At 51.3% G+C, this 27,777-nt stretch overlaps 2 protein-coding genes across 5 annotated transcripts in view; one reads left to right on the forward strand and one right to left on the reverse strand.

Moving 5' to 3' along the window:
* The first annotated feature begins 12,623 nt into the window (after window positions 1–12,623).
* Window positions 12,624–16,935, forward strand: LOC135821343 (uncharacterized). The gene is made up of 2 exons (XM_065334407.1): window positions 12,624–15,690; window positions 16,309–16,935. The coding sequence occupies exon 1, from the start codon at window positions 12,655–12,657 to the stop codon at window positions 15,652–15,654; it is 3,000 nt and encodes a 999-aa protein (XP_065190479.1). The 5' UTR covers window positions 12,624–12,654; the 3' UTR covers window positions 15,655–15,690; window positions 16,309–16,935.
* Window positions 16,936–17,549: 614 nt separating this feature from the next.
* Window positions 17,550–27,777, reverse strand: part of LOC135821344 (uncharacterized) — a 44,500-nt gene continuing 34,272 nt past the window's right edge. For all 4 annotated transcript variants that reach the window (XM_065334411.1, XM_065334408.1, XM_065334409.1 and 1 more), the window contains 7 exons: window positions 26,373–26,528; window positions 24,877–25,734; window positions 23,429–23,528; window positions 22,825–22,968; window positions 22,212–22,361; window positions 21,777–21,967; window positions 17,550–20,609 (listed from right to left, as the gene is read on the reverse strand). In XM_065334411.1, the coding sequence (XP_065190483.1) occupies window positions 18,334–20,609; window positions 21,777–21,967; window positions 22,212–22,361; window positions 22,825–22,968; window positions 23,429–23,528; window positions 24,877–25,734; window positions 26,373–26,528 (3,875 nt within the window). In that variant the 3' untranslated portion in view covers window positions 17,550–18,333. The remainder of the gene's footprint in view (window positions 20,610–21,776; window positions 21,968–22,211; window positions 22,362–22,824; window positions 22,969–23,428; window positions 23,529–24,876; window positions 25,735–26,372; window positions 26,529–27,777) is intronic.

Consider the following 27,777-nt stretch of genomic DNA (forward strand, 5'->3'; position numbering starts at 1 on the left):
TTCTGGTGGGACAGCACCCATGGTGGAGTTGCGCCATCTTCAGGGGTTATGTGCTCGTTGTACATGTACTCGGCGCAATCCACACACAGCGCAGGTCTTGGTCTACCGCATTGCCCCAGTGCACGCATGCTTTGTTTTGCTCTGCAGAGCTTGGAGTAGGGGCCAGTCCGATAGAGGGCATCTGCAGAGCTTGGAGTAGGGGGCATCTGCAGAGCTTGGAGTATGGGCCAGTCCGATAGGGGGCATCTGCAGAGCTTGGAGTAGGGGCCAGTCCGATAGGGGGCATCTGCAGAGCTTGGAGTAAGGGCCAGTCCGATAGGGGGCATCTGCAGAGCTTGGAGTAAGGGCCAGTCCGATAGGGGGCATCTGCAGAGCTTGGAGTAAGGGCCAGTCCGATAGGGGGCATCTGCAGAGCTTGGAGTAAGGGCCAGTCCGATAGGGGGCATCTGCAGAGCTTGGAGTAAGGGCCAGTCCGATAGGGGGCATCTGCAGAGCTTGGAGTAGGGGCCAGTCCGATAGGGGGCATCTGCAGAGCTTGGAGTAAGGGCCAGTCCGATAGGGGGCATCTGCAGAGCTTGGAGTAAGGGCCAGTCCGATAGGGGGCATCTGCAGAGCTTGGAGTAAGGGCCAGTCCGATAGGGGGCATCTGCAGAGCTTGGAGTAAGGGCCAGTCCGATAGGGGGCATCTGCAGAGCTTGGAGTAAGGGCCAGTCCGATAGGGGGCATCTGCAGAGCTTGGAGTAAGGGCCAGTCCGATAGGGGGCATCTGCAGAGCTTGGAGTAAGGGCCAGTCCGATAGGGGGCATCTGCAGAGCTTGGAGTAAGGGCCAGTCCGATAGGGGGCATCTGCAGAGCTTGGAGTAAGGGCCAGTCCGATAGGGGGCATCTGCAGAGCTTGGAGTAAGGGCCAGTCCGATAGGGGGCATCTGCAGAGCTTGGAGTAAGGGCCAGTCCGATAGGGGGCATCTGCAGAGCTTGGAGTAAGGGCCAGTCCGATAGGGGGCATCTGCAGAGCTTGGAGTAAGGGCCAGTCCGATAGGGGGCATCTGCAGAGCTTGGAGTAGGGGCCAGTCCGATAGGGGGCATCTGCAGAGCTTGGAGTAAGGGCCAGTCCGATAGGGGGCATCTGCAGAGCTTGGAGTAAGGGCCAGTCCGATAGGGGGCATCTGCAGAGCTTGGAGTAAGGGCCAGTCCGATAGGGGGCATCTGCAGAGCTTGGAGTAAGGGCCAGTCCGATAGGGGGCATCTGCAGAGCTTGGAGTAAGGGCCAGTCCGATAGGGGGCATCTGCAGAGCTTGGAGTAAGGGCCAGTCCGATAGGGGGCATCTGCAGAGCTTGGAGTAAGGGCCAGTCCGATAGGGGGCATCTGCAGAGCTTGGAGTAAGGGCCAGTTCGATAGGGGGCATCTGCAGAGCTTGGAGTAAGGGCCAGTCCGATAGGGGGCATCTGCAGAGCTTGGAGTAAGGGCCAGTCCGATAGGGGGCATCTGCAGAGCTTGGAGTAAGGGCCAGTCCGATAGGGGGCATCTGCAGAGCTTGGAGTAAGGGCCAGTCCGATAGGGGGCATCTGCAGAGCTTGGAGTAAGGGCCAGTCCGATAGGGGGCATCTGCAGAGCTTGGAGTAAGGGCCAGTCCGATAGGGGGCATCTGCAGAGCTTGGAGTAAGGGCCAGTCCGATAGGGGGCATCTGCAGAGCTTGGAGTAGGGGCCAGTCCGATAGGGGGCATCTGCAGAGCTTGGAGTAAGGGCCAGTCCGATAGGGGGCATCTGCAGAGCTTGGAGTAAGGGCCAGTCCGATAGGGGGCATCTGCAGAGCTTGGAGTAAGGGCCAGTCCGATAGGGGGCATCTGCAGAGCTTGGAGTAAGGGCCAGTCCGATAGGGGGCATCTGCAGAGCTTGGAGTAAGGGCCAGTCCGATAGGGGGCATCTGCAGAGCTTGGAGTAGGGGCCAGTCCGATAGGGGGCATCTGCAGAGCTTGGAGTAAGGGCCAGTCCGATAGGGGGCATCTGCAGAGCTTGGAGTAAGGGCCAGTCCGATAGGGGGCATCTGCAGAGCTTGGAGTAAGGGCCAGTCCGATAGGGGGCATCTGCAGAGCTTGGAGTAAGGGCCAGTCCGATAGGGGGCATCTGCAGAGCTTGGAGTAAGGGCCAGTCCGATAGGGGGCATCTGCAGAGCTTGGAGTAAGGGCCAGTCCGATAGGGGGCATCTGCAGAGCTTGGAGTAAGGGCCAGTCCGATAGGGGGCATCTGCAGAGCTTGGAGTAAGGGCCAGTCCGATAGGGGGCATCTGCAGAGCTTGGAGTAGGGGCCAGTCCGATAGGGGGCATCTGCAGAGCTTGGAGTAAGGGCCAGTCCGATAGGGGGCATCTGCAGAGCTTGGAGTAAGGGCCAGTCCGATAGGGGGCATCTGCAGAGCTTGGAGTAAGGGCCAGTCCGATAGGGGGCATCTGCAGAGCTTGGAGTAAGGGCCAGTCCGATAGGGGGCATCTGCAGAGCTTGGAGTAAGGGCCAGTCCGATAGGGGGCATCTGCAGAGCTTGGAGTAAGGGCCAGTCCGATAGGGGGCATCTGCAGAGCTTGGAGTAAGGGCCAGTCCGATAGGGGGCATCTGCAGAGCTTGGAGTAAGGGCCAGTCCGATAGGGGGCATCTGCAGAGCTTGGAGTAAGGGCCAGTCCGATAGGGGGCATCTGCAGAGCTTGGAGTAAGGGCCAGTCCGATAGGGGGCATCTGCAGAGCTTGGAGTAAGGGCCAGTCCGATAGGGGGCATCTGCAGAGCTTGGAGTAAGGGCCAGTCCGATAGGGGGCATCTGCAGAGCTTGGAGTAAGGGCCAGTCCGATAGGGGGCATCTGCAGAGCTTGGAGTTAGGCCGCGGTCACACCGAGCTCGATTCAGCCGTTCAGCCGAAACAAGCGCTTGTTTACGTCACTATTACCATGGAAATGGCTGAAAAATGTCCTACAAGCGACTTTCAGCCGTGGCTGACTCTCAGCCGTTTTTTTCCGGCTTGTTTCAGCCACAGCTTGTACAAGCGGCTGAAAGCCGAAATTCAAAAAATAATTTGAGTGCGCTTGGAGCTCCGGAGCACACCATGTAGCTAGTTGACATGATGAACTGATATATTGATGTTCTTTCTTGTGTCCGTGGAGCCGTGCTATCCCTGTGCCTTTGGTTTTGACCGTGAGTCTGTCTACCCCAACTACACTGTATTCAGTTTGATTTGGATTTTGTCCAACGACCATGGATTTCTGCCGCTGTGCCTCTAGACTGCTGCGTAGATTGTTGGAGCTGTGGTTTGAGGCCAAGACAAGGCACGACCGAATTCATGAAGAAAGCCGGGTACGAAGAAGAGAGTGGTTTGCAACTGAGTTCAATCACGGCAACCGGCGGGGCAGAAAGCTCGACATCAGGAAACACCACCCGAACCATCGCGTCCATGCACACCGAACAAATAAAAAGAGCACGACTTCGCAATTCAGAATCCGGGCTTCCTTCGCTTCTTCATCAAAACTGAACACTAGAACAGTACAGTTTTAGATCGCGAACGTTCTGCTCTCCAGTTTCTTGCAAACATTGGTGTGTTTCGAGATATTCAAAATTTGGCGGGTAAGAAAAACAAGCCATTCCAGCTTTGCACTCAAGGTCTGGTGTGACCGTGTCACAGGGATCACGCAAGCCAGCTGAGCGCCAGCGATAACAAGCCCAAAGTGGCTTGTTTCGGTGTGACCGGGGCCTAAGGGCCAGTCCGATAGGGGGCATCTGCAGAGCTTGGAGTAAGGGCCAGTCCGATAGGGGGCATCTGCAGAGCTTGGAGTAAGGGCCAGTCCGATAGGGGGCATCTGCAGAGCTTGGAGTAGGGGCCAGTCCGATAGGGGGCATCTGCAGAGCTTGGAGTAGGGGCCAGTCCGATAGGGGGCATCTGCAGAGCTTGGAGTAGGGGCCAGTCCGATAGGGGGCATCTGCAGAGCTTGGAGTATGGGCCAGTCCGATAGGGGGCATCTGCAGAGCTTGGAGTAGGGGCCAGTCCGATAGGGGGCATCTGCAGAGCTTGGAGTATGGGCCAGTCCGATAGGGGGCATCTGCAGAGCTTGGAGTAGGGGCCAGTCCGATAGGGGGCATCTGCAGAGCTTGGAGTAAGGGCCAGTCCGATAGGGGGCATCTGCAGAGCTTGGAGTAGGGGCCAGTCCGATAGGGGGCATCTGCAGAGCTTGGAGTAGGGGCCAGTCCGATAGGGGGCATCTGCAGAGCTTGGAGTAGGGGCCAGTCCGATAGGGGGCATCTGCAGAGCTTAGAGTAAGGGCCAGTCCGATAGGGGGCATCTGCAGAGCTTAGAGTAAGGGCCAGTCAGATGGGGGGGCATCTGCAGAGCTTAGAGTAAGGGCCAGCCTGATAGAGGGCATCTGCTGCCACTATTCCGGGTAAAGTTAGCATGATGGCCTCCTTACGGTACTGCAGCACCTTTTCGGATGCAAGACCACATCGGAAAACACACGAATGTTGTACCATGCATCTTGAAGGCTCAGTTCCCAGCCCGCTTTCCCCTTAGACCCAGTATTCAGATTCAGATTGCTGGCGTCGGTCACGAGGCATCACAAAGGAAGTATTTTTTTATTTTTTTATTAGTTGTCGGCTGAGAAAATAAATTGGCATGGCATGCCTGGCGCTATCCCGTACCGTACCATCAAAGACAGCTTTCAAATAGGACTCAAATGCAAGATCATAACGTGAAGCAATTATTTGGAAGAATGTGTATGTATTTAGAAAAAGAAACCTGTCAGCTTTTCTATTATTGTGTTTGCGAAGTGTATCGGGGGAATGCATGCAGGGCGATAGTGCGGGTTCGAATGAATCGAATCCCAGGTTAACCGGTTACGTCTTGAAAAAAAAGGAGAAATGAAAATTTTATAACATCCCTATGCTTTTTTGCCTAGGTCATCAAGGTGGTAGACGGTGTCGTATTACCCTCGAATGCAAAGAGAAAGTTTATTTCTTTCGCTCGGGGCCCTACGCTATGCTTTTTAGACCTAGCTCATCGTGCATGTCACTATGGGACAAGTACAGTCAACCGCAGTATCTTTGTTTCTGTGGCACATGCAATATTAAACTAACTTTTCTGTTGAATTGTTTGCAGGCAACCTGCCTACACTCAAGAGAGCACTGCATTTCACACAAATCCATTGGTATCGTTACGATACCAATGGATTTGTGTGAAATGCAGTGCTCTCTTGAGTGTAGGCAGGTTGCCTGCAAACAATTCAAGTATAATGAAGCTGCGTGAAGCGTCCTTCAAAATTTTGTAACTTTTCTGTACTTCTAAAAAATTAATATTAAATTGAACGCACAAACGAATGATATGAATGCAGGGAGAGCAAAGCTGATACAGTCAGACCTCGCTTATCCGGTCCTCGTTTATCCGGATCCCTCGCCATCCGGATGAAAATCGTTGGTTACCGATTTTAATACAGCATATGCCATGTACACATACAGAATGTGTGTTCAGTTATCCGGTTCCCTCGCCTATCCGGATATTTTTTTCTGGAAAACGGATGTGTGCGGTTATGCGAGGTCTGACAGTACCACCGTTACGTATACGTACTACTGTCATGTACACCGCTGCCATGACAACTACATTGCTGCTACATGTACAAACACTGACACTATACATTATCCATATAAAAACCGCTCTGTGAGCGGTTCTGAAAAACCTTTACTGGTACTGCCCCGTCGTAAAAGTAAGAAATTAGAACTGGCCCATTGTCCCCCCAAATGCGAACTGATCCACCTAAATCGCGAATGACGGGACCCGAACGCACCAGTAGCACGAGGTCGGGAGGGCACAGGACAGCAATTATCATAGGGTAACACCACCTACCGCTAGTACAGTACATGGCCTATAGTCCGGACCAACGTCCCCATCTGCATTCACAGGTAGGAACATCGTGCTACTGGTGCGTTCGGGTCCCGTCATTCGCGATTTAGGTGGATCAGTTCGCATTTGGGGGGACAATGGGCCAGTTCTAATTTCTTACTTTTACGACGGGGCAGTACCAGTAAAGGTTTTTCAGAACCGCTCACAGAGCGGTTTTTATTATGGATAATTTCAGTTCTTTTTCCGTTCCCTCCCCACCCCAACCCCGAAGGTAAACATGATGACCACGCGCGCGATGTACTGTATGTAGCCAAGAGATTGCAATTACACACTGATACATACCAGCCCTCCCCGCCTCGCTACCCCGCACACAGATACACAAACATGCGTATGCACACGGCACACACACGTGGCCACGCACATGCACACGACACAAACAGGAAACTAAGTTCTTCATATATAATGCCATGCAAAGCAGTGGCCACCGTACTTGAGGAAGTCAGTTGTGAAACAAAAATAATGCAACTACAGCGTGTAGACAAGCTGATGGCCAAAGCACAACATAGCAAACATGACATTTGCCCAAGGATTGCAGTTTGCAGACCACGCCATGGAAGCAGCGAATACAGAATGTAATATCATAAAAATTGACAAGCAAGGAAGTGGCCATCATACACCAGAAACTTGCAGAAAGTCACACATCCAACAGATAGAGAAGTGAACAGCAATCTGATACAGCCCACACAGGACAAAGCCGACCTGATACTCGTCCCAGGATCGCAAGTGGCAAATCCTTTTCAATGTATATCATGCAGGTTTAAGGTTAGACACATGGACAACATCTGACGGTGTCGCCAGCATACAATGTCATCACATGTTTACCCCACAAGTTACACACATGTACAGTAGAAGCACAATGAAAGCAATGGAAAAGTACGATGTGGTTGCTGAAGCATCTTCACACTTCAAATTCAGACTTCAATGTGGTCGTCACGGGATGATATACCTGCAAGATACAAGTGATGAAGAAAGAAAGCAGAAGGTCATGAGGTAGGCTATGAGTAGCCCTTTCCCAAAGATGCCATCGTTTTTCGCAACTTATGCTTTTCGCAACCGTGCCAAAACAAGTGCTAGTTGCTGAAATCGCATCCATATTTTCAGAAAAAGCTCAAAAGTTGCCAATATCGCAACTCAAAATTGGAGAGTTCTTGTGCAAAACCTACAAAACAGGGAGCAGAAATAGCAGAAATGCAGCGATGCTGCGACAGCAAACTCGTACACCCCTTCCTGCTGTGAACCACCACTTTACACATTGCCAGTAGCCTGTTGCATGTATCCTACATGTACATCATTACAGTGCACGGAAAAGGGAATCCACATAATTATCATAACTGCCGTTGATCTACTGTTTCTCAGAAATGAGCCTGAAGGCAGGCGATAAATGAGCGAGCACGAGTATGTATTTGTCCAACAATGCAACATGTAGTCGGTGACTTGACCTTTTGACCCCATGCCATGGGCCAATTGCGCCAAGGTTGCGGAGAAGTTGCGAAATAGTTTCGGAAAATGAAGAAAGTTGCGATTTCTTCCTAAACAACGAAAAGTTCCGAAAAAAGTGGCCAGCATCTTTGGGAAAGGGTTAGCAATGAGACACCACAAACGGGTCACCTACATGTATGTTCAGGGCTAGTGCACTCACACGCAGAATTGTCATAATCGAGCATTTCCCAAACTGAGAAGTGCAATGAAATCCACTTGCATGCACAGGAGCAATTTTGCAATATTATTATGATGCGCAATTCGACACGATCTGCGATGCTGCGTGCGATGTGCCCTGCTGTCATGATGGTGACAGTCACCGCGGTATGTTTTTGTCAACGTCGCCCATGCACTCTTCTGTCAAGTCCAAAGTGCTCACATACTTGGCAACGTCTTTGCAGTGATGAACTTTTATCCTAGTTATGTCACGGGTAACTTTAACGAAGTACCCACAGGCCGTGTCGATCCGCACATCGTCCACTCTCTCATATACTTGGCCTGCTTTGTCTGTGTATCCATTTCATGTGCGATCCACAAAATCGACTAGACAGTGGATGCAATACGCTCTCTATCTGAAGACGTTCTTCTGGCGACATCTCGCCATGTACTTGGCCTGCTTTGTCTGTGTATCCATTTTCATGTGCGATCAACAAAATCTCAATGCACTACAGACTAGACAGTGGGTGCAATACGCTCTCTATCTGAAGACGTGAACCATTAATTTTTTTGGAAAAGTTATACGTACACCTGAAACGTAATGAAGTACAGGAATAGAGAGAGTGACTACAATACGCTCTCGACCTGATAATTATAGTGATAACGTGTTAGAAGGTAACAGGTCTACAGTCCCACCGTACCCTTCCGACACGACTGTAGACCATTACATTTTTTGGACCTGATAACGTGAGTACAAGACACTCTCCACCTGATAACGTGTTAGTAGAAGGTAACTGGCAACATATCAATGGGTTGCCTTACCGTGGTCTAGAGGAGACGTCTTCGCAGCAATATTTTCCCTCCTGCGCATTCAGTCGCCGACGCGACAGCGTTTACTGGGCCGTTCCAGTTGAGGAAGACATTCGATTCATCGGGCCAATTCAGCAACAGGGCTGTGGACACACAGGGGGCAGAGGAGAGACATTGTTAGTGGACAAGAAATATGCAGTGGCAAGTGGCGAGTTCCCCATGGATGTCAAGTTGTCATGCACAATTCAGCTATTACTTACGGTTCAGCTAGTCCTGCCATTGCTCGCTCGTCCTGGTTCCTCCTCGTTCGTCTTCCTGCACGTCTGCACTTCTCCTTCCCCACCGTTGGCTTTGCGGTACGGGGGTGCCGGAACGAATTCCCACCATGTATCCATGTACATGAAGTCCCACCATGTCTCCATGTACATGTCCACGGCCACGTCAGCAGTTTGTATAGTACCGGAAGGAGTTCCCACGATGTCTCCAAAGGCCTAGAGCGGACGTCTTTGCAGCAATTCTTTTCGCCCTACGCATTCAGTCCGCCGACGATGTCTCCAAAGGCCTAGAGGGGTCTTTGCAGCAATTCTTTTCACCCTGCACATTCACTCCGCCGACACGACAGCGTTTACGGGGCCGTTCCAGGTGCAAAAGGTCCACGTCAGCAGTTCTCAACTATTTCGCGTACGGGATAGTCGCCGCGACAGCGTTTAAGGGGTCGTTCCAGGTGCAAAAGGCATCCATCAATGGCACTTTGCAGTACGGGGTACGGAAAGGGGCCTCCTCGTTCGACTTCGTCAACTTCTGCAGTTCTCCTTCCCGTCAGGGGTACCGAAAGGGGCCTCCTCGCAGTTGTCCTTGCCGTCAGGTCCACGTCATGCAGTTCTCAACTATTTCACGTACGGGATAGTCGTCTTTGTCGTACGCGACATCGGCGTTTACCGAGTGTCATTGGCACAAAGCAGACCGTTGACGGGGTCACGTGTCAAAAAAGTATCAACAACGTGTCGACTACGTGTCGACCACGTGTATAGCGGTACACTCAGCGGTTCACTAATTCTCGTGCCATTCTCGTGTCACAAAACTGGAACATCGAGTACCAGTATGGAAAGGCTTCAGACAGGAAGCCTTTCCAATAATTATGTACTAGCATGCAGCACTGCTGGCTGTGCTGCTACGGTACAAATAACTTTGCTACAAGAACTGTTTTTAGATTGACAGCATGAAACAAGGTGGAGGACACTGTGTTCAGCTGACGTGCTGAGAGAGGGACGCCATGGGCAGAAGTTGGAGGAAAAGAAGATTTAAGAAAAGCAATTCAGAAGTAGCCACATGACTTTCAGGACGACATCCAGGAGCGATCAAAGAATACACGACTGACGTAAGGAGAAGTCTTAAACTCCCCTAGCATAATGAGGGTCAGAACCGGGTTCAATACCCATAAATAATTATGGTTCAAATGGTCCTAATGGACCGGGGCTCTGCCAACCGTGGATGTTGTTGTTGATTATTTTATATTATTTTTACTTTGCAAGGCCAAACGGGCAATGGTGCCCAATTCTATAGAAGCAAATTTCAAAGGGGAGAGAGCTACGGGGGGGGGGGGGGGGAGAGAGAGAGAGAGAGAGAGAGAGAGAGAGAGAGAGAGAGAGAGAGAGAGAGAGAGAGAGAGAGAGAGAGCAGTGAGGTTAGGGGCTTCGGAGGGCGGTGAGCGCATCAACGTGTGGTTGGGGGTAGCAGCGAAGAACAAATTGCTATGTAATTTAGTCTGATAAGCGATTTTGCAGCGTCAACAGAGCAATTTTGCAGTGTCAACAGAGCGATTTTGAAGCGTCAACAGAGGGAATACAAAGAGTTCATAGGTGCACAAGCACGCAGAGAAGAGTAAACGACGTGGTGTGTGGACGGGAAAAGTCAGACAGAGCATTCATTGCAAGGTGTAGGGGATGGAGGCAAGCTTAATTGCTGGGCAGCCTTGATCTCCCTTACACTCCTTGGGAGAGCGTTCCAGGCCAAGGCTGCCTGAAAGGCCAGGCGAGATCTGCCGGCTTCTGACTGTGCCGAGGGGATAGTGAGGCCCCTGGAAACCTGGTGCCGGGTGGTGCTACCAGCTGATGGTGAAAATAGGTCCTGGAGGATACTGCTGGCTTTCCCATTGACACAGCGCCACACCAGGAAGAGCCGCTTCTGGGCGTAGCACTCGCGAACTCTGTATAGGGGCATCCGTTCGAGCAGAGGCTGGGCAGAGGTGTGAGGCGGCAAACCGTATACCGCTCTCGCCGCTCGGTTCTGCAGGACCTGAAGGCGATCAAGCTGCGAAACCTTGAGGGAGGAAGAGAAGGCGTTGGACCCGTATAGAAGGACAGGCATGATGACTGACCTCACATACTGGATGCGACTACTGAGGCTCAGACATCTGCGGGACCGCCACAGTGCTCCAATCTTCTGCACAACTTTCTTCGCCATCGCGTCAACATGGGGGTCCCACTTCACAGCGGCATCAAGGGTCACGCCGAGGTACCTTGCTGTTGGGCTCAGGGGAAGCTCTGTCTGGTTGCAGCGGACAGCGACATGCTGACCCGCATTGCGTTGTGGTACAATTGACAGGACCTGGCTCTTCTTGTCATTTGGAAGCAAATGTCGATGCTTGAGCCAGTCAGCGAAGTTGGTGACGGCCCCTGATAGGCAGGCTGATGTGGCTAGCACTGATTTCCTGTGGCAGTGCACGGCAATGTCATCGGCAAATTGCAGAGATGGAGCAGGATGGGCTATGGCAGGGACATCACGGGTGTACATGCTAAACAGGATCGGTCCTAGGACCGAGCCCTGAGGTACACCAGATGAGCACTTAGCAGCAACACTGTAGGTGTGGCCAATGCGCACTTGCTGGGTTCGATCGCTTAAGTTAAAGTAGCTGCAGAACAAACCTCCCCACCACACCTGCAACAACCACATCTTGCACCACAACGTCAACACCAACCATACACCCTTCGACAGACAAGGACCTACTCCATCGGACACGCACACACAAACAGGCACCAAGATTCCCCCATCAACAGTGCCCTCACCCTCTACAACTCACTCCCTATTGACATCACAACCCAACCTCGTAGAAATTCTTTCCGAAACAATGCGTCCAGTCTTCTTTTGAGCAGTACCTGTTCCTGCTCCGCACATCCCCCTGGTTTCTGATATCTCGAACGTGTACTTAACTATCTCGATCACCCCTGCTAACGTTATTGCCCCCGCTTGTTTTTCATGATCCATTGCTTCTTGCCTCCCCGGTTAATTTCCATCTAGCTGTTTCTGGCTAGTACCAGTTCTATCGCACTTATCAATCATCCTCGTCACGCCATCGTGGAATAAAAGAATAAGAAGAAGAAGAGGAACCAGCGAAGCTAGCGAAGGGAGGCATTGTCCAGACCGAGATCGAATAGGTCCCGGACCAGTTGGCTGTGACTGACCTTGTCCGTGAAAGGCTTTTGACATGTCGATTAGGCAGACGCCTGTGGTCAACTTGTCGTCCCGGGCAAGATGGCATCTGTTGCTTGTAGTAAGGTCACTGTTTCCGAACACAGTGTCCTCCACCTTGTTTCATGCCGTCAATCTACAAGTAACAATATGTGTGAACTATAACAAGGTTTATCTAATACTAGTTTTGAACTAGTTTTGGGTTATAATTATAATACTAACTGTTTATACATGAATTACGTGTGTAAGGTGTAGTCTGAGTTTGAGTTGGTTGTCTCATGTCTGCTAGCAGGGAGTCGTAAAATATTAACGACTCCCTGTCTCCTAGTCTGTCCTGACAGGTACATTCTTATAATCTGCTGGTCTGTCTTGACAGGTTCATTCTGACAATGACAAGAGAGATGCCCTGGATGATTGTGACGCCAGAGGGTGTCGGAGGCATCAGTTCAAAACACGAAATGCCGTGACTACAGTACACAGTGCTGTAGAGTGCTGTAGTATAGAACAGCACAGTTACAGTAGCAAGGGAAAAAGAAACTGCTCTCACACACTCATACAGTAGACGCTATAGTAGTACAGTAGTAACTGCTTCTGTCACCAGTGTCTGTACAGTGAAGTGTATGTATGAATGACTCGTGCAGCTACATGCACAGCCTCAGCCACAGGTACAAGAGAAAATCTCTACAAACTAACTAATCACACAGTGTGGCTACAGCTACCTGTAGCTGATCTCTCTAATTTTCTCTACTGGTAACTGTTGCCTGTTCTAGTGTAGCTAGGCTACTGCTTTTCCTACTGCGGATCTGCAGCATGCCATGGGGGCCCTAACAAGCTCACTTCCTGCTGTAGTGAAGAAATACCGTGACCGTCTGTGTGCTGCTTACAGCAATGTGCAGTTCTGCATTGAGGAAACCGATGAAGAGAAGGAACGAATCTTGCAAATGGACGAGCTTTATGCTGACCTCCATGTGGTGTCCAAGCAGAAGTTAAATACCAGGATGCGTGAAGCAGAAAAACTGGGCACAACTGCGGGCAATGAGCAACTGGCTCATTCATTTGCGTCTGAAGCTAGAAAGCTGCGCAAGATGAAACTTGCTGAAATCCTCACTGTCAAGAAAGCCATGCGACAACGCATGAGTGGAAAGACCTTCCGTGCCATTGCCCTCTCATCGGCTGGAGCAGGCAAAACCATGCTCTTCACCAAGAAGGGTCCGTATGAATGGGCAAGAGGGCAGATTTGGCCAAACATTGCTGTCCTGCGTGCACTGGAGCTGCGCTTGGCAGAAGTGCGCAATATCACAAGCATCGCTGAGCTGCTGGATTTGCAGAATTACGGCATCACACTACCAGGTGAGCAGGCCGAAGTCATTGATTTTGTTTGCAATCATCCCGAATCTGTCTGTATTATTCTCGACGGATTGGATGAGATCAAGCTCGCCGACTGCAGCAAGTTCATGAACGACGTCATCTGTGGCAAGGAATTGCCAGGAATCAACCTGATCATCACGTCACGCCATTCAGCAGAAGCAATGAAGCTGACACAAAGCCGCGAGATAGTCTTCCATCGTCGTCTGGAACTGCTGGGTTTTGAGAAGCAGGGTTTGGAGCACTACATTCGCAATATCCTGTCTCCAGACGATGCAGCTAAGTTGCTAGCAGAGCTTCGCAGCAACCCACAGCTAGCCACAATGATGCGCACACCGTTTTTCGCCCAAGCAACCTGCAGCCTCTACCGGCACAACCATCGCCTGCCAAACACACCGTCGGCAATCTTCAACTCGCTGATCCTTCATATTCTGGGCCAGCAGAAATCAAAGCCAGGGCATGATGGTGAGCACTACACCGATTGGGATGATGTTCCCGACGACGTCCAGGAAAATCTACACGATCTCTCCCGGTTCACTTTCAACATGCTCATCCGACGGAAAGTCGTCTTCACCGATGCCGACTTCAAAATGTTTTCACTGTCATCGGCAGCTCGCACACTCGGCATGCTCATCGCCTGCGACACGGCATCACCACAGTCCAGGGCTCAGTGGCGTTTCAGCCACCTGGCACTTCAGGAAGCTCTAGCAGCTCGCTACATCGCTAGCCGCTCTCCCAGTGCAGCTGACGTCACCTGGCTTGTGCAGCGACTTGGAGCATTCACAGGCAGCCTCAATATGTTTTGGCGCTTACTGGCCACTGAGCTGGATAGTGACTCGGTCAATGTGTTGATCGAAGCCATTCTCAATGCGCAGTCCACATCGTCTACTCAGCCAAAGGATACCGACCAGCATTCCACAGGAGCAGAGGGGCACAGCATCACGTGTTTTCTCTTCACAACACACGACCACGTCATGAAATGGGCAGACCACGTGTCCTCCTTTATCTCGCTGGACGAAGCAGAGCACCTTGCAGAAGAATTGCTGGGTGACAGGATCGACCTGGCAATGTCTGCTCCTGAAGTGGTCCGCCTCGAAATTGACCCAGCCATCACCAAAATCACCTGCAAGGATTTCGTTCGTTCATTGCTACCCATATGGACGGATCGCGTCCCCAGTGCCAGTACACAGAAGCTGCACGATTGCATGGCCCACCAGGCGCAAGGATCGACCATTCGATGTTTCACCGCCACTCCCACGTCTAGGCTACCTCCAGTTCCTCCATCCGACGAACCAGCCCAGCCATCCGCGACTCTGGAGAACGTCAGCACCGCCGTAGAACGAAGGCAACGAGTTCTCTACGCCTGTCGGGTCTTTGCGGAGCACGCCAACGCCAAGCAAAGCAGCATTGAATACATCGACAGCATGCAGGCTATCTTCACGGAGTACGGAGCAGATTTCGACGGCGTTCCTCTCACACCGTCGGATTGTCAGGCCATCAACACCGTCATCCGTCACCACCACCAGTTCATCACCGGCATCAGCCTGCAGAACTGTGGTATAGGTGATACTGGTTATGCATGCATGGCTGATGGCATGGCTCTACTACGCAATCTTACGTTCATCAACCTGCGACTGAACAACCTCACAGATCGTCACACAGCCCATATCGCAGCATGTCTCGAATCCAACACGTCAACCCTGGAGGACATCTACACAACCGAGAATCTCTTCAGCAGCAATGCTATGGCCACCATCCACAGCAATACACACCGCTGTACGCGACTGCTGGGAGTGGAATTTGGAGGTCGAGAGTGCGCCAATCCAGCAGCCAACCTTGACGTCATCACTAGAATCTGCAGCAGCTGCCCAGATCTCAAGTCCGTCGGTCTCAGTGACTACGTACTGGATATGGAAGGTCTAACACAGCTAGCACCATTGTTAGGAGCACTGAGGCTGAGAGAGCTGTGGCTGGTTAAGGTTGGGATGAAGCAGAACTACGCACTGATCGTCCGTCGAATCATTCAACAGCAGCACGAGAGTTTGGAGTGGTTCTCACTCAGTTGCAATGAGCTAACGGGAGATTTCCTGGAAACCGTTCGTGGTGAGATTAGTCAGTGCCAACAACTGAAGGGCCTGTACCTGGACGACGACTGCCTCTCGTCAGGAGCTCTGCCAGTGGTTGCGTCCCTGCTGCCAAGTCTGCCCAAGCTCTCCTTGCTCCGAATGGCGAGGAATGATTTCCGAGACGCTGACGACGAAGTAAAGCTGTTTGCCGCCGCTGCTGAGAGCTGCTCGTCTCTGAAGGAGCTGAGGATGCCTGAACCAGCTCTAGTGTCTCCACGGCTGCGTGAGGCTTTAAGTGCCATGGCCGGAGATGATCTGAATGTTCAGTATTCGGGGGGTCGCTGGTACGACGAAGTGGAAAATGATGAAGAAGAAGACGGGTAGGATACAAAGGAGATAGTGAGGGTGAGGAATGAGGAGGTGAGGGAATTAACACAGACGGATTTGTGTCCTGTTGAAGAAAGCTCCGTGTTGGTCTATCGTTTCCTCCTGGCATACAGTCCGTCTGTGTATGCTCTTAAGGTGTGTGTGCATGCACCGTAGAGCTTCTACGTGTACATGCGTGTCTGAGTATACACTTAAGCGTGTATTTGTGTGTGTGTGTGTGTGTGTGTGTGTGTGTGTGTGTGTGTGTGTGTGTGCATGTGTGTGTGTGCATGTGTGTGTGTGTGTGTGGACGTTTGTGTTTCTGCTGGACATTCCTTCTTTCTTGTTCAGTCAGTTCGAGTACTCACTGTGTTGACCTTTGACCTATAGGCTTTGGACCCTGCAATTGGATATTTTCGTTTCGTAAATTTTCGATCATTGTGGCCTGTTCCTGAGAGATTTGATAATCTTATGAACTTTAGTGTCCCACATCATTGTCCCACTGGCGGTCTGTGAAAGGCATATCTTATGTGAGGCATACCGCACTCTGTAGTGCTGTACCCATTTGAATCTGTCATACTTCTGCAACACCACACGATTTGCCATCTCATTGTGCTTCCTCTGTATCACACCTGCTTGTTTTCTATTTTCAATTCTATGCTGTCCCTCCAGGAAATCGCGATTCCACGGATGCAACAAAATCCGCGATTTCCCGCGTTTCTTGTGGTTTTCTGCACTATATCTCACTTTTTATGCACTTTTCACGCAGTGCTTTCCATGATCCTGTAGGTTATTTGTATAGTACGACTCGGACTACTCCCGAGTAGATATACGATGCAACAAATTTCGTGATTTGGCCCAAATCCGCAATTTTCTGTAAATAATTCCGCGAATTCCTGGCAAGTTCTGCATCATTCCGCACTTTTCGTCCCATTTTTTGTTGTTTTCTCCCGCAATTTCTTGCGCAAGTTTTCGAGAGTTTTTTCCGCACATTCCCGCGGGGACAGTCTATGTAATTTGTTGCATTTGAATAATCCGGGGGCCTACATTTGATGCTTGTTCCTGCCGCTGAACCCGAGAAATGCCAGCGCAGGTATAACATTCTTGGAACTTCCTTTGAGTTTAGGTCGGTCTGGCGGAAGTCATGTTCGGCAGGCGTAGTGTCGCCGCCGAAAGCATTTCTTTTGGTTTTGAAGAAAATTCTGGGCAGCAGTTTGGGGATGAATGCGAGGAGAGTGACTGGATCATTGTGGGCGAGGAATTAGAAGTGACCGACCACAGAGACACATATTTATATGCTCCAGATGAAGATGAGTGAATACTAATTGCCCCGACTTTTTCAATGAGTCTGGTACAAGATCCGACTCGAGGGAGCAAGCGGATAACGGTGTTGATAAAGCTATGGAGCCATTCCCAAAAAGAACATCAACCTCCAAAACTCGGGCAGGACTTCCTTCATGAAACTGTGTTCTCTGGCAAAGTTGGTAAACAGTGGAAAATGTGTTGCACCAAGCAAGCCCGGACAAACGTACCCGTGCTACCCGCGAGGACCTTGGGTAGTCGGGTACAGAATAGTAGCCGAAAACCCGAAGTCGCAGATGACATCATGCACAGTGCACGTGTGCAAATTCATGTAATACTCCGCATGTCTACGCAGTGTGTAAGGGAAGGGGTGCATTGTGGTTTTGCCATGGAAACATTACCCGCGATCGGGTACCCGTGCTACCCGTGGAAAACTACCCGAACCCGATACCCGAAGAAAATGCTACCCGACTCAGCACTACTTCTTACGGCACTGCAGTACTTTTTCCAGATACAAGACTACATCGGAAAACACACGAATGTTGTACCATGCATGTTGAAGGCTCAGTTCCCAGCCCGCTTTCCCCTTAGACCCAGTATTCGGATTCAAATTGCTAGCATCGGTCACGTGGCATAGCGCATCACAAGGGAAGTTGTCGGCTGAGAAAATAAATTAATCATTACGAGTAGCGTTACTGATGAAAAGCAGTCATATTCTCGGCTGGGAAATCAGGGCAGCAGGGAGGGGATATCATGTGGTTATTGGTAGATGAGAAATCTTCAATACATCTCGGAAGCACGGGCGCCATTGCTCGCTAGGTTCAAAAATCCAAAATCTCTCGTCAACAAAATAATAGTTATAACTCAACAATGGTCAAATGGCTGCAACAATGAAGTTGTTCAGGTAATTGCGGTTGGGAATATTGATAATTATGCCTGCACGCATGCTTATCCACATTATCTTCATCAATAGTTCCTCAAGAAGACTAGCCACCGAAGGATACGGTTTTTACGAATCGCTTCAACATCGCTCTAAGATAGAAAAAAAGTTAAATCTTCCATAATCACACAGCATGCTTTATGTTAGCAGGTAAATGGTGGGAACAAGGAGAGGGGGGGGGGGGGGGGCAGACCAGGCAGGGGAAGCAGTAAGCTGTGACTTGTCGTTGGCTGAGGATATAACACACCTTGCTCTGCTTATAATACTTATAATTATTGTTGTTCCTGCACTATGAGACGTGGTATTGCTTGCAAGATGCACTGCATCACTGGCCAATCGTGCATCATCTCTCCGACATCGTGACAGCTTTCAAGTTGCATTACATCACAAGTCAGGTGTATGATGTCACTGGCTGCAACCATGACATCATAGCCACGATATCATACTTTGCTGGTCTAGTTGCATTGTAGTTGCAGTGCAGTGTATCCGGCCTTCAGGCAGGATTCCTTGGCCAGGAGCTGATTCCGGTTACGGAACACGCCATACTCTGGCCGATTGGTAGCGTGTCCCTCGACGCGCAGCACCACGCCCTTGCCATACTGAGGCTGCCGCTGCTGCTGCTGCTGATCGTCCTGGCGACCGCCGTCGTCACGGTAGTGGAACTCATCGTCGCGGAGAGTCGGCTGTATACCGGGCCCGTCCAGCTGGCAGGACACGTCGCGACCGCTCTGCACCGTCGGCGGCCGTTCCACCTGCATGAGCACGCGCACCTCGCGCAGCGGCTGGTTCCACGTGGGGCACGCCACCTCGATGCAGGAGCGGCCGAGCTGGCGCAGCTCCGAACTGGCCTCCACCGTCTTCTCGCGCCACCCGTACAAACTGTATTCGGGAATGCTGGGACGGGCGTCTTGCTGCTGGCGTCGTCTGCTGCTGCTTGACTTGGATAACACCTTGCCCAGGCTGACAGCGCGCAGGAGATACGAGGTGAGCACGGACTGGGACGTGGACAGCTTGACGGCCATGAAGCAGTGGTCTGACGAGTGACGGTAGTGGAAGGAGTTGTTGTGCGCGATGCCCTCCCAGGCGTCAAACTGATCGAGCGTCGGCGACAGAGTTCGCGCTCCCTGGTCCATCACAAAGCTGACCTGGGGAGCTCGGCCGTCGCACATTTCCGACATGTGCTGGTAGCGCGAGGCGCTGGCGAGGAACTCCAGTTGTTCGGCGTGTAGGCATGCCGAGGAGGCACCCAGTGATGATGACTCGGCAGGGGACGTCGATGATGCATTGCCGGCGGTGTCGCAGGCGTACGCACGCTGTTGCTGTACGTTACCGTCGACGTCGCTTACATGGTGAACGCTCAGCGTGGCGTCGGCATGGCACTGCACGGGAACGCACGCGATGCCCCACGCGTCCGTCACGGCCTGCGTGCGCGACTTCCAGAGTCCGGCCGACGAAGCGGTAACAGTGGCGCCCGGAAGCGGCACTGGAGTCCCGCTCGCCGACTGTCGAACGTGAACCTTGAGAAAGCATCGCTCGGCCGAGTAACCGATGGCGTAGATCCCGTCCTCCACCGGCACACTGGCCGTTGCTATGACAGCGCCGGAGCCCGAGTCAGACTTTGAAAGCGTTGCCAGGCGACCGGGCCTGGTCCACTGTCCCGTCTGCCCAACTGACCACAGCTGGACATCACCGGCAGTGAGATCATGTGACGCCAATGTGGTGATATTGCTGGTCCATCTCAGATAGCGCACATCAAGTCCGGAGTACTGAGAGAGGTTGCCCACCCGGATCGCAAGGCTGACGAAGGGCTGTGCAAACGTTAGAGTTCCGTCGTCGGCCAGAAACGTGAAGGAGCCGGATGCTTGCTCGGGATCTTGGTCGGAAAAGTCCGTTACAGAGTAGGTGATATTTGCTTTCGGTCCGCTTGGTGCCAGGACTATGGTTGAGATGGCTGTAAGGCGGTCAGACTGGGTGCCGGAGGACGAAGATGATGACGATGGCGACACACTAACATCCACACCGTTGGTATCGTTAAGCCGCACGAACGTGGGCAGGTCGAGCTGATGAAAGACGGCCTTGCCAGCGTGGACAGGCAAGGCAATGGAGTAAGGCGGACGCGTGGCCGTGTCCAGGTGGAAGGCTACAGTGTCAGAATCCTCCTCGCTCAGGTCGATGCGGAACTGGGAGTGATGGACGGACATGCGTCGCTTCTTGACGCCGACGGTGAAGCGAAGTCCCGCCTGACGACCGCTGCCGATGACGCCGTTTACGAAGGTCTTGTGACGATAGCAGGTGGCGCAGCGGCATGCGTCTACCACGGGGATGCGCATCTGCATTGGCTGTCGTGCTGCCCCTGTCATGCAGATCAGTGTACGGTAGCTGACCAGAGACGGCGTACAGCAGCCACCGCCCGAGTACGCACAGTGATCCGGTGTCGTGCTGGCCCCGTCGCGCTCATACCGATAGTCCGACGCGCAGCGCTTCAACGAGCACTGTCCCACGTTGATGGTCACCTGACGATTGCTGGCGGACGTCAGCAGGTCCAACTGCTGGTCGCCAAACTGAAAGGCGGCGTCGTCGCTGCCCTCTTCGCCGTCCTCCGACAGGAGTCGGCAGCCCGTCGGCAAGGCGATCTTGCGGTCCAATGGCCAGCCGCCGCATCGGTCCGGCGTCGTGCGATTGGATCGCGCATGTGAGCGCCAGTAGTCGAACTCCTCTCGCGTGCCGTGAACTGAAACAAGCGAAACACAGACAAAATAAAGCAAGGAGCAAGAGCACATGGCCACTCAAATCCTCTGTCAAATTCTATCTACTGCACGCGTGTATGCACAGGTCCGGTGGAACCCGCCTGATTGATCTGGCCATGGCCAGGGGCGTCAGAACCGGTGGCAGGTCCGGCCAAAGCCGCACCAAAAAAAATAGCTACTTCTACCACTATTACTACCCATAATTTCATCTTGTGACTTTTGAAGCAATGAAATATGGGCTTTTTGGGCCTAATTGGCAATTTCCCTAATTTTTTCTCTAGGGAGGACCCCACACCCCACCCACTCCCGCGGCCGCACCGATGAGGAATGCCTTCCGATGCCCCTGATGGCCGGACCAACATGTGTTTACTGCTGAGGGGGTCATGTCTACTAGTATATACCCTCCATATCATACACAAACTGTATGACAGGCTAGGGTATGGCGGGACCAATCAAACCCTGCTCTCTGCCCATCCTGCTGCAAGCTGTCTTAGGCACTTCGTGGGGAAATAGTGAGGTCACACGACTGATCTCTGGCCTTTCTCCACAAGCCCATTGTGCAATGACGTAATTATTTGTACCATGAATACCTCACACAGCCACCTGGGCATGGCCGTCTGGGGTGTTGAACAGTGCATTGCTGGTCCCAGTGTACTCACATGCATTACTCATACCTTCCATATCTGGCAATGCACAAAGGGCTTATTGAAGGGTACATGATTCTGACTCGTGAACATTTCAAAGTTACAGGCAGTGCCAAATCCCGGACTACCGGATAAGGGAGATATGAGTGCAGAACCATGATGGGGTATAGTTCTGTTGGGCGGCGGAGAACAGACAGGCTAGGATTTCACCAAGCATCGCATAGCGATGTATACAAGGTGACTCCACTGTGCCGCAGAGACTGCTGTTCATGAAGATAAGAATGGTCCAGGCTACAAGACCCCCAGTCCTGCAGCACTCTGCAGGACTGTAGTTGGAGAAGATAGTTGCTCTCTGATCACGTGTGACGTCATCACCATCATGTGATTCGTCTTTCAATCCTCCGCCATGTCCTATGGCAAATGTTTTGTTCGCCCGTCAAAGAGGCTTTTCTGTACACAGCTAAAAAAAGTAGGAGGAGATAGCGAGTAATGGGTATATCTGCTTACCGTTCTGTACTCGAGACACTGCCTTGCTTTCAACAGTCTTGTCGTCGGACAGCTTAGCCAAACAGTAGTAGTAAGTGACTTGGAACGGTATAATCTGGTGAGGGAACGAGAGTGGAACATACAACGAGCGTGATGTCTCGCCAAGCAGCTGAATGCGCACTCGACTGCTGGCACCTTCCTCATTGCGATACCTGCGTGGGCATAACAAGAACGGCAGCGAAAGAGTGCATGTGAGAGAGTGTGTGAGGATGTGTGTGTGTGTGTGGGGGGGGGGGTGCGTGCATGCGTGTGTGTGTGTGTGTGTGTGTGACAGAGAGAGAGAGAGAGAGAGAGAGAGAGAGAGAGAGAGAGAGAGAGAGAGAGGGGGGGGGGTGGAGGTAGGGAGGTTGGGAGAGAGAGAGAGAGAGATACAGACAACACGTGCATGCCTCTCACCATTCGTAGCTGACTGCATTGGGCGAGGCTCTACAGCAAAGCTGCACAGGACTCAGCACTGTCATTGGCTGGACGGGTGCCATGGTGATACGAGGCCGTTCAGGGCAATTGAGCGTGTCGCACTTCCACTGTCCTTTCCCCTGGCACTCGCTAAGCATACACGGGAATGAACAAACACACAAAAACACCAAGCATGCCAATAAGCTCATTGTGCATTGCCAAATATGGATTTATGAGTAGTGCCTGTGGGTATGCTGGGATCCGGAATGTACTGTTCCACACCCCACCCAGACGACGACCATACCCAGGTGGCTGGGTGGGGGCGTTTATGGTGCAAATCGTCATTGCCTTGTACCATGTGCTCTTCTCGGGGATCAGACAGGCAAAGACGCTAACCCACGGTCATGCTCACTGGACACATGTCCAAACTCCCTGGCTATCGAAGCCAGTTCCAATCACGGACCACGACCGGCCACTCTTGGAAGTCGTTGCTGACACCAGATTTACCTTCACGCGTGAAGTATTGCCGAGGCATTGAAATCAGCATTTGAATTTTCATTTATGTACACAGAAGGTGGTTAAAAAGTGAGCAGTTCAGTTGCACACAACTCACCAGTTTCGGCAATCCAGAGAAACACTCTCGCCACGGTGATACGTGCTGTCACCATGGCGACACGGACAGTCGATGGTTGGTATGCACTGGCCCTGGTGGAAGCTCTCGTCATATTCACACTCACAGTTCTCGCCATCCGAACAACTGCAGTGAAAACACATGCATAGTGCACAAACATGTCAAATACCCTAGTGTATTGTGGCTCTTATATTAAAGCCTGTCTCATATAGAAGCCTGTTTTGAATTGCAGCCTGATTTTCAAGATACACTGTCGGCACACAAGCCTGGTTTTAGTGTTGACACACTTGGAAATACCTGTCTTGTACCGAAGCCTGTCTCATATAGAAGCCCGCAAAATTTCCTCCAAAAGTCTTATAAGCTGCGGCTTTTATACACGACTTTACGGTACACGTCCACATCGGAAGAAGGCATGGAGGCAAGCAAAGCTGCAATCGTTACTGCATTGTGTGTACAACGGGTTATCTGAGTGAGACATTATTTTGGTTTCCTGAAAGATACACCGTAGATGGCTTATCAAGGTGATGGTGAATGTAAGGAAATGCCTGATGAACGAGGGACACACGCGAACACACGGCATACTTACATGGCACGCTGCCTATCGCAGGTGTAAGTCTGTGAGCAGCAGGTGGGAACGCACTGGCTGACGTTGGCGTGGCTGAAACGATTAGAACACGACTGTGTAGCTGTTCAAACAAACACAACACAGCACAGATACAAACTATTCTTACTTAATCAACCCATGCTTCACTTCGAAGTCCTCTTGCATATCAACTAGTACCCGGGTTGCAACGAAGCACACTTTATAACCGTGCTGTTCAAATGTTTGGCGCAGGCCATCTGCAGAAAGGTCTCCACACACAAAAACACGTCCATCCACACAGACAGATCCAATGCATCTCGCAAGAACGGTTTCACACGAGATGCATATTCAACATGCTATAGAACAAAAATCTCGAAAAGTCTCTTACTACGACTATCGAAAAGTCACTACGACCACTTCATGAATATAGACAGACTGGATAACAGCCAACCACACAGGGGCCTGGCTCGCACATCTGTGGTATAGTGACTACTGTAGAACAGGTAATTTTAGCGACGTAAAAACCCCAGCGAATTTAGCGATCGACTCATTTTCGCTAAAGTTTCAAGTCGCTAATCCGTTGAGACATTAGTAGTGCACTGGTGATCCGTGAGTAAAATCGCTGCAAATCGCTAAAATAAAACGTCTCTAACCGGTTGACAATGGGAAAACGCTAAAATTAATAGTCGCTAAAATTACCTGTTCTACAGTATGTTCCAGACTGTACATCTGTGATGTGCAGTGGCTACGTACCAGACTGTACATCTGTGATGTGCAGTGACTATGTACCAGACTGTACATCTGTGATGTGGTGACTATGTACCAGACTGTACATCTGTGATGTGGTGACTATGTGAAATTAAATTCCAGACGAATATTTCTGCTTATACAGTATGTACCAGACTGTACATCTGTGATGTGGTGACCATGTATCAGACTGTACATCTGTGATGTGGTGACCATGTATCAGACTGTACATCTGTGGTGTGGTGACCATGTACCAGACTGTACATCTGTGGTGTGGTGACCATGTATCAGACTGTACATCTGTGGTGTGGTGAATATGTAGTACCACTGGCAATGTCATAGCTGCCATTTTCCCCATTTTGACTGCGTACTATTTATGACGGCCATTTGCTGGTGTGGTGACTGTACTACGCTGACTGTACACGAGCTACGCGCCTGCTCACATGCTAAATGGTACAGTACAAATACACATCCACTAGGGACCAGCGGATTCTGCTCGAAAAGGTGGCAGATTCTGCTCGAAAAGCAGTGAAATTGGAAGAACCATACACCCTCTTATGGCGGGCAATTCCTCGAATTCTGCTTCATTTCTTTATCCACATACCAAACATGCATGAACCTTACCAGAAAAATACCGAATTCTGCCAATTTTTCTGCCGGCAGAATCCGCCGGACCCTAACATCCACACATGGATTCCACTTACTGCAGTAGACGGGTGACTTGCCATGCTTCTCGCACTCACTGGCGGCCCGGCGCAGTGCCTTGCACTCGCACCACGCTCGCGAGCGACTCTCGTCCTCCAGGCACAGGCAGGCCTCCTTCAGACACATGGCCATCAGGCCCTTGAAGCTGGCCAGGGTGTCGTTGCACACGGCAAACGGGCCTGTCATCTCGCCACTCTCCGAGATGGAGGCGCACATGGCGCGCGCGTCCGCCATACGACTGGCGTTGTAGCCGCACGCGTCGCTGAACAGCTCACTGCGGCACTGGTCGCGCTCACGATACGCCCTCACGAACTGGTCGGTACGCAGACGACGCTGACTCCATGGCTGCGGGTGCGTGTCATCGTAGAAACGCTCGTTCCAGCTGCCGCACAGGCCGCAGGTCTGATTGAAGAACTCCGGTCCCACTTCGATGTCCACGTTCTGCAGGTACATATTGTAGATGACCTCCACGAAATGATCTGTGTGTGCATAGCCAGTGATGTTCACTGCACCTACTTCATCCATGGATAGCGTCAGTCGGCCGTGGTGTATCGGGACGTTGGGCTCGAACGTCGAAAGTAACGTCAGCACCGAGCTGTTGCCGAACTGCGCCGTCTCGTTCTTGCTGACCGTGATTGTGTCCCCGGTGGAGAGAATCACCTTGATGCCGACCGTGTGGTCGTAGGACAGCTTCTCCTCTGTCGCGCCGCCCGTGTACTGTACGATGGTGTACAGCGGTACGTGCCCCGGCACGTTTGAACAGTGCTGCGACAGCGTGTAGGCACACTTGCTCTGGAACGTGTACTCGAAGCCGTCGAACGAGCGATACCACAGGGAGCCGAGTGTGTTGCAGTTCCCTGCGCACGACACGATGTAGACATACGGATAGAGAGATGAATGGACAGACAGACAGGCAGGCAGATGGACAAACATACAGATGGACAGACAGACAGACAGACAAAGGAAGAGACAGACGGAGAGACAGATTGAGAGACAGATGGACAGGCATACAGAGGAACAGACAGATGAACAGACAGACGGACAGACCAACAGATGGACAGACATATGTATAAACAGACATACAACAGGAGGTATGTCATGGATTTTCTAGCGACTTGGATCCGACGGAGGGGATTGCAGATGAGTTTAACAAGACGATAGGGTTTGACTAGTTTTCCGGAGTCAGGCTCAAAGTGAAATATAACCGAACGATCAACGAACCAACACGATACACACTCCCTTTAAGAGTGCTTAAACCTCTTTATTGCCATTAGCACAGTAGAGTTAGTAGTGGTAGATTTTTCCTCATGACCAGACGAGACCACACGATACTTGTAGACACCAGCACGAACACTTCACCAGCAACACTCCACGACACACAGTACAGAGTTAGTTGGTCTTACCCCAGCAACACTCCACGACACACAGTACAGAGTTAGTGGGTCTTACCCCAGCAACACTCCACGACACACAGTACAGAGCTAGTTGGTCTTACCCCAGCAGGCTCGGTCACATGACTCCGTGTCCGTGTTGCTTCCGGGACAGTAGGTGCTGTCTGGCTCCGTCATGTTGCACGTGCGACGGCGTAACCTCACACCCGGTCCGCACGAGGTGCTGCATTCCGACCAGGTCGACCAATCGTTCCAGCGATCTGCGTACAGTAAAACAAAAACACACAAACAAACAAACAAACAAACAGGTCTCTGCTTGGATGACGGCAACACCATAGCTCAGTGGTTAGAGCATCGCTGGCTACAAGCGAGGGCCCCTGGTTCGAGTCCTGGTGGTGACAGTCAACTTTTTCTCCGGACTTTCCCCGTTTTCATCTTTCCCTCAGACAAATGACGTCCTGCCTCATTAGTAAACATTAACCCTTTGGGCCTCCCCTGAAATGACCACAACACGAAAATCCCTGCATGCGGATTGATTTTTTCTGTACACATTGTTCGATTTCAGTCCACCATACCATTGATTCTACTTGACCAATTTTGACAATCTTGGGCTCCTTGGAAAGCTCTCGGAGTGAGGATTATGTCTGGCCCAAAATTGTTGAGGAAATCCGTAGTTGTTAACCACTGTACACCAGGAATACCTCACACCGTTTATCAAGATGGATTCTATTTTATGGACTGCAAACAGCCAACTGGCTTTAAAAAAAAGGAGCAGTGACTATGTACCCAGCACCAATCAGCATAATTATCTATAGTTCCATTATGCCACATTTCTGCACTCCATTAACTCGGTGAGATACTAACTGGTTTGAGGGAAAGAGACAAACGGGAAAAGTCTGAAGAAAAAAATGACTGTCACCACCAGGACTCGAACCAGGGACCCTCGCTTGTAGCCAGCGATGCTCTAACCATTGAGCTATGGTGTAGTCGTCATCCCAGAAGAGACCTTTCAACATTTTCTTCAGACTTCGTAACTCACACTTCCTGTGAATCCACACAGGCGGGTGGGACGCAGCCCTCACTGTACCCACACACATGAGATACTATGAGATACCTTCTTCATTAGTACAGTTACTTTAACACTCAGCTAGATGTTGATACCTCTTTATCCAATCTCCTTATCTGTATAATCTTCTGTTCTCATTAGTCACAGCAAGAGTACATAACCAAGAGTGCGCAACTCCTATCTTGAGCTGCGGTGGGTTCACCCACGGCAAAATATTTTTATCGTGTCATTCTTTGGCAGAAGTATGATGAAGTGGGTATGCTTCCCCGCGCTTGTTTTGTAGATACGGTGAGAGTTCGTCAGGTTCAAGACACATCGATCTATCGTCCGTTGTTCTGCTTCGACTACCGTAGCTGTGATGTACACATTCGTTGTACTTTGATCTCTGGCTACACATGATGGCATCAGGGAGCCAAACAGCCGCCAAAGACTGCTGTCATATT

The sequence above is a fragment of the Sycon ciliatum genome, chromosome 7 (genome assembly GCF_964019385.1).
Source record: "Sycon ciliatum chromosome 7, ocSycCili1.1, whole genome shotgun sequence".
In the NCBI taxonomy this organism is placed as follows: domain Eukaryota; kingdom Metazoa; phylum Porifera; class Calcarea; order Leucosolenida; family Sycettidae; genus Sycon; species Sycon ciliatum.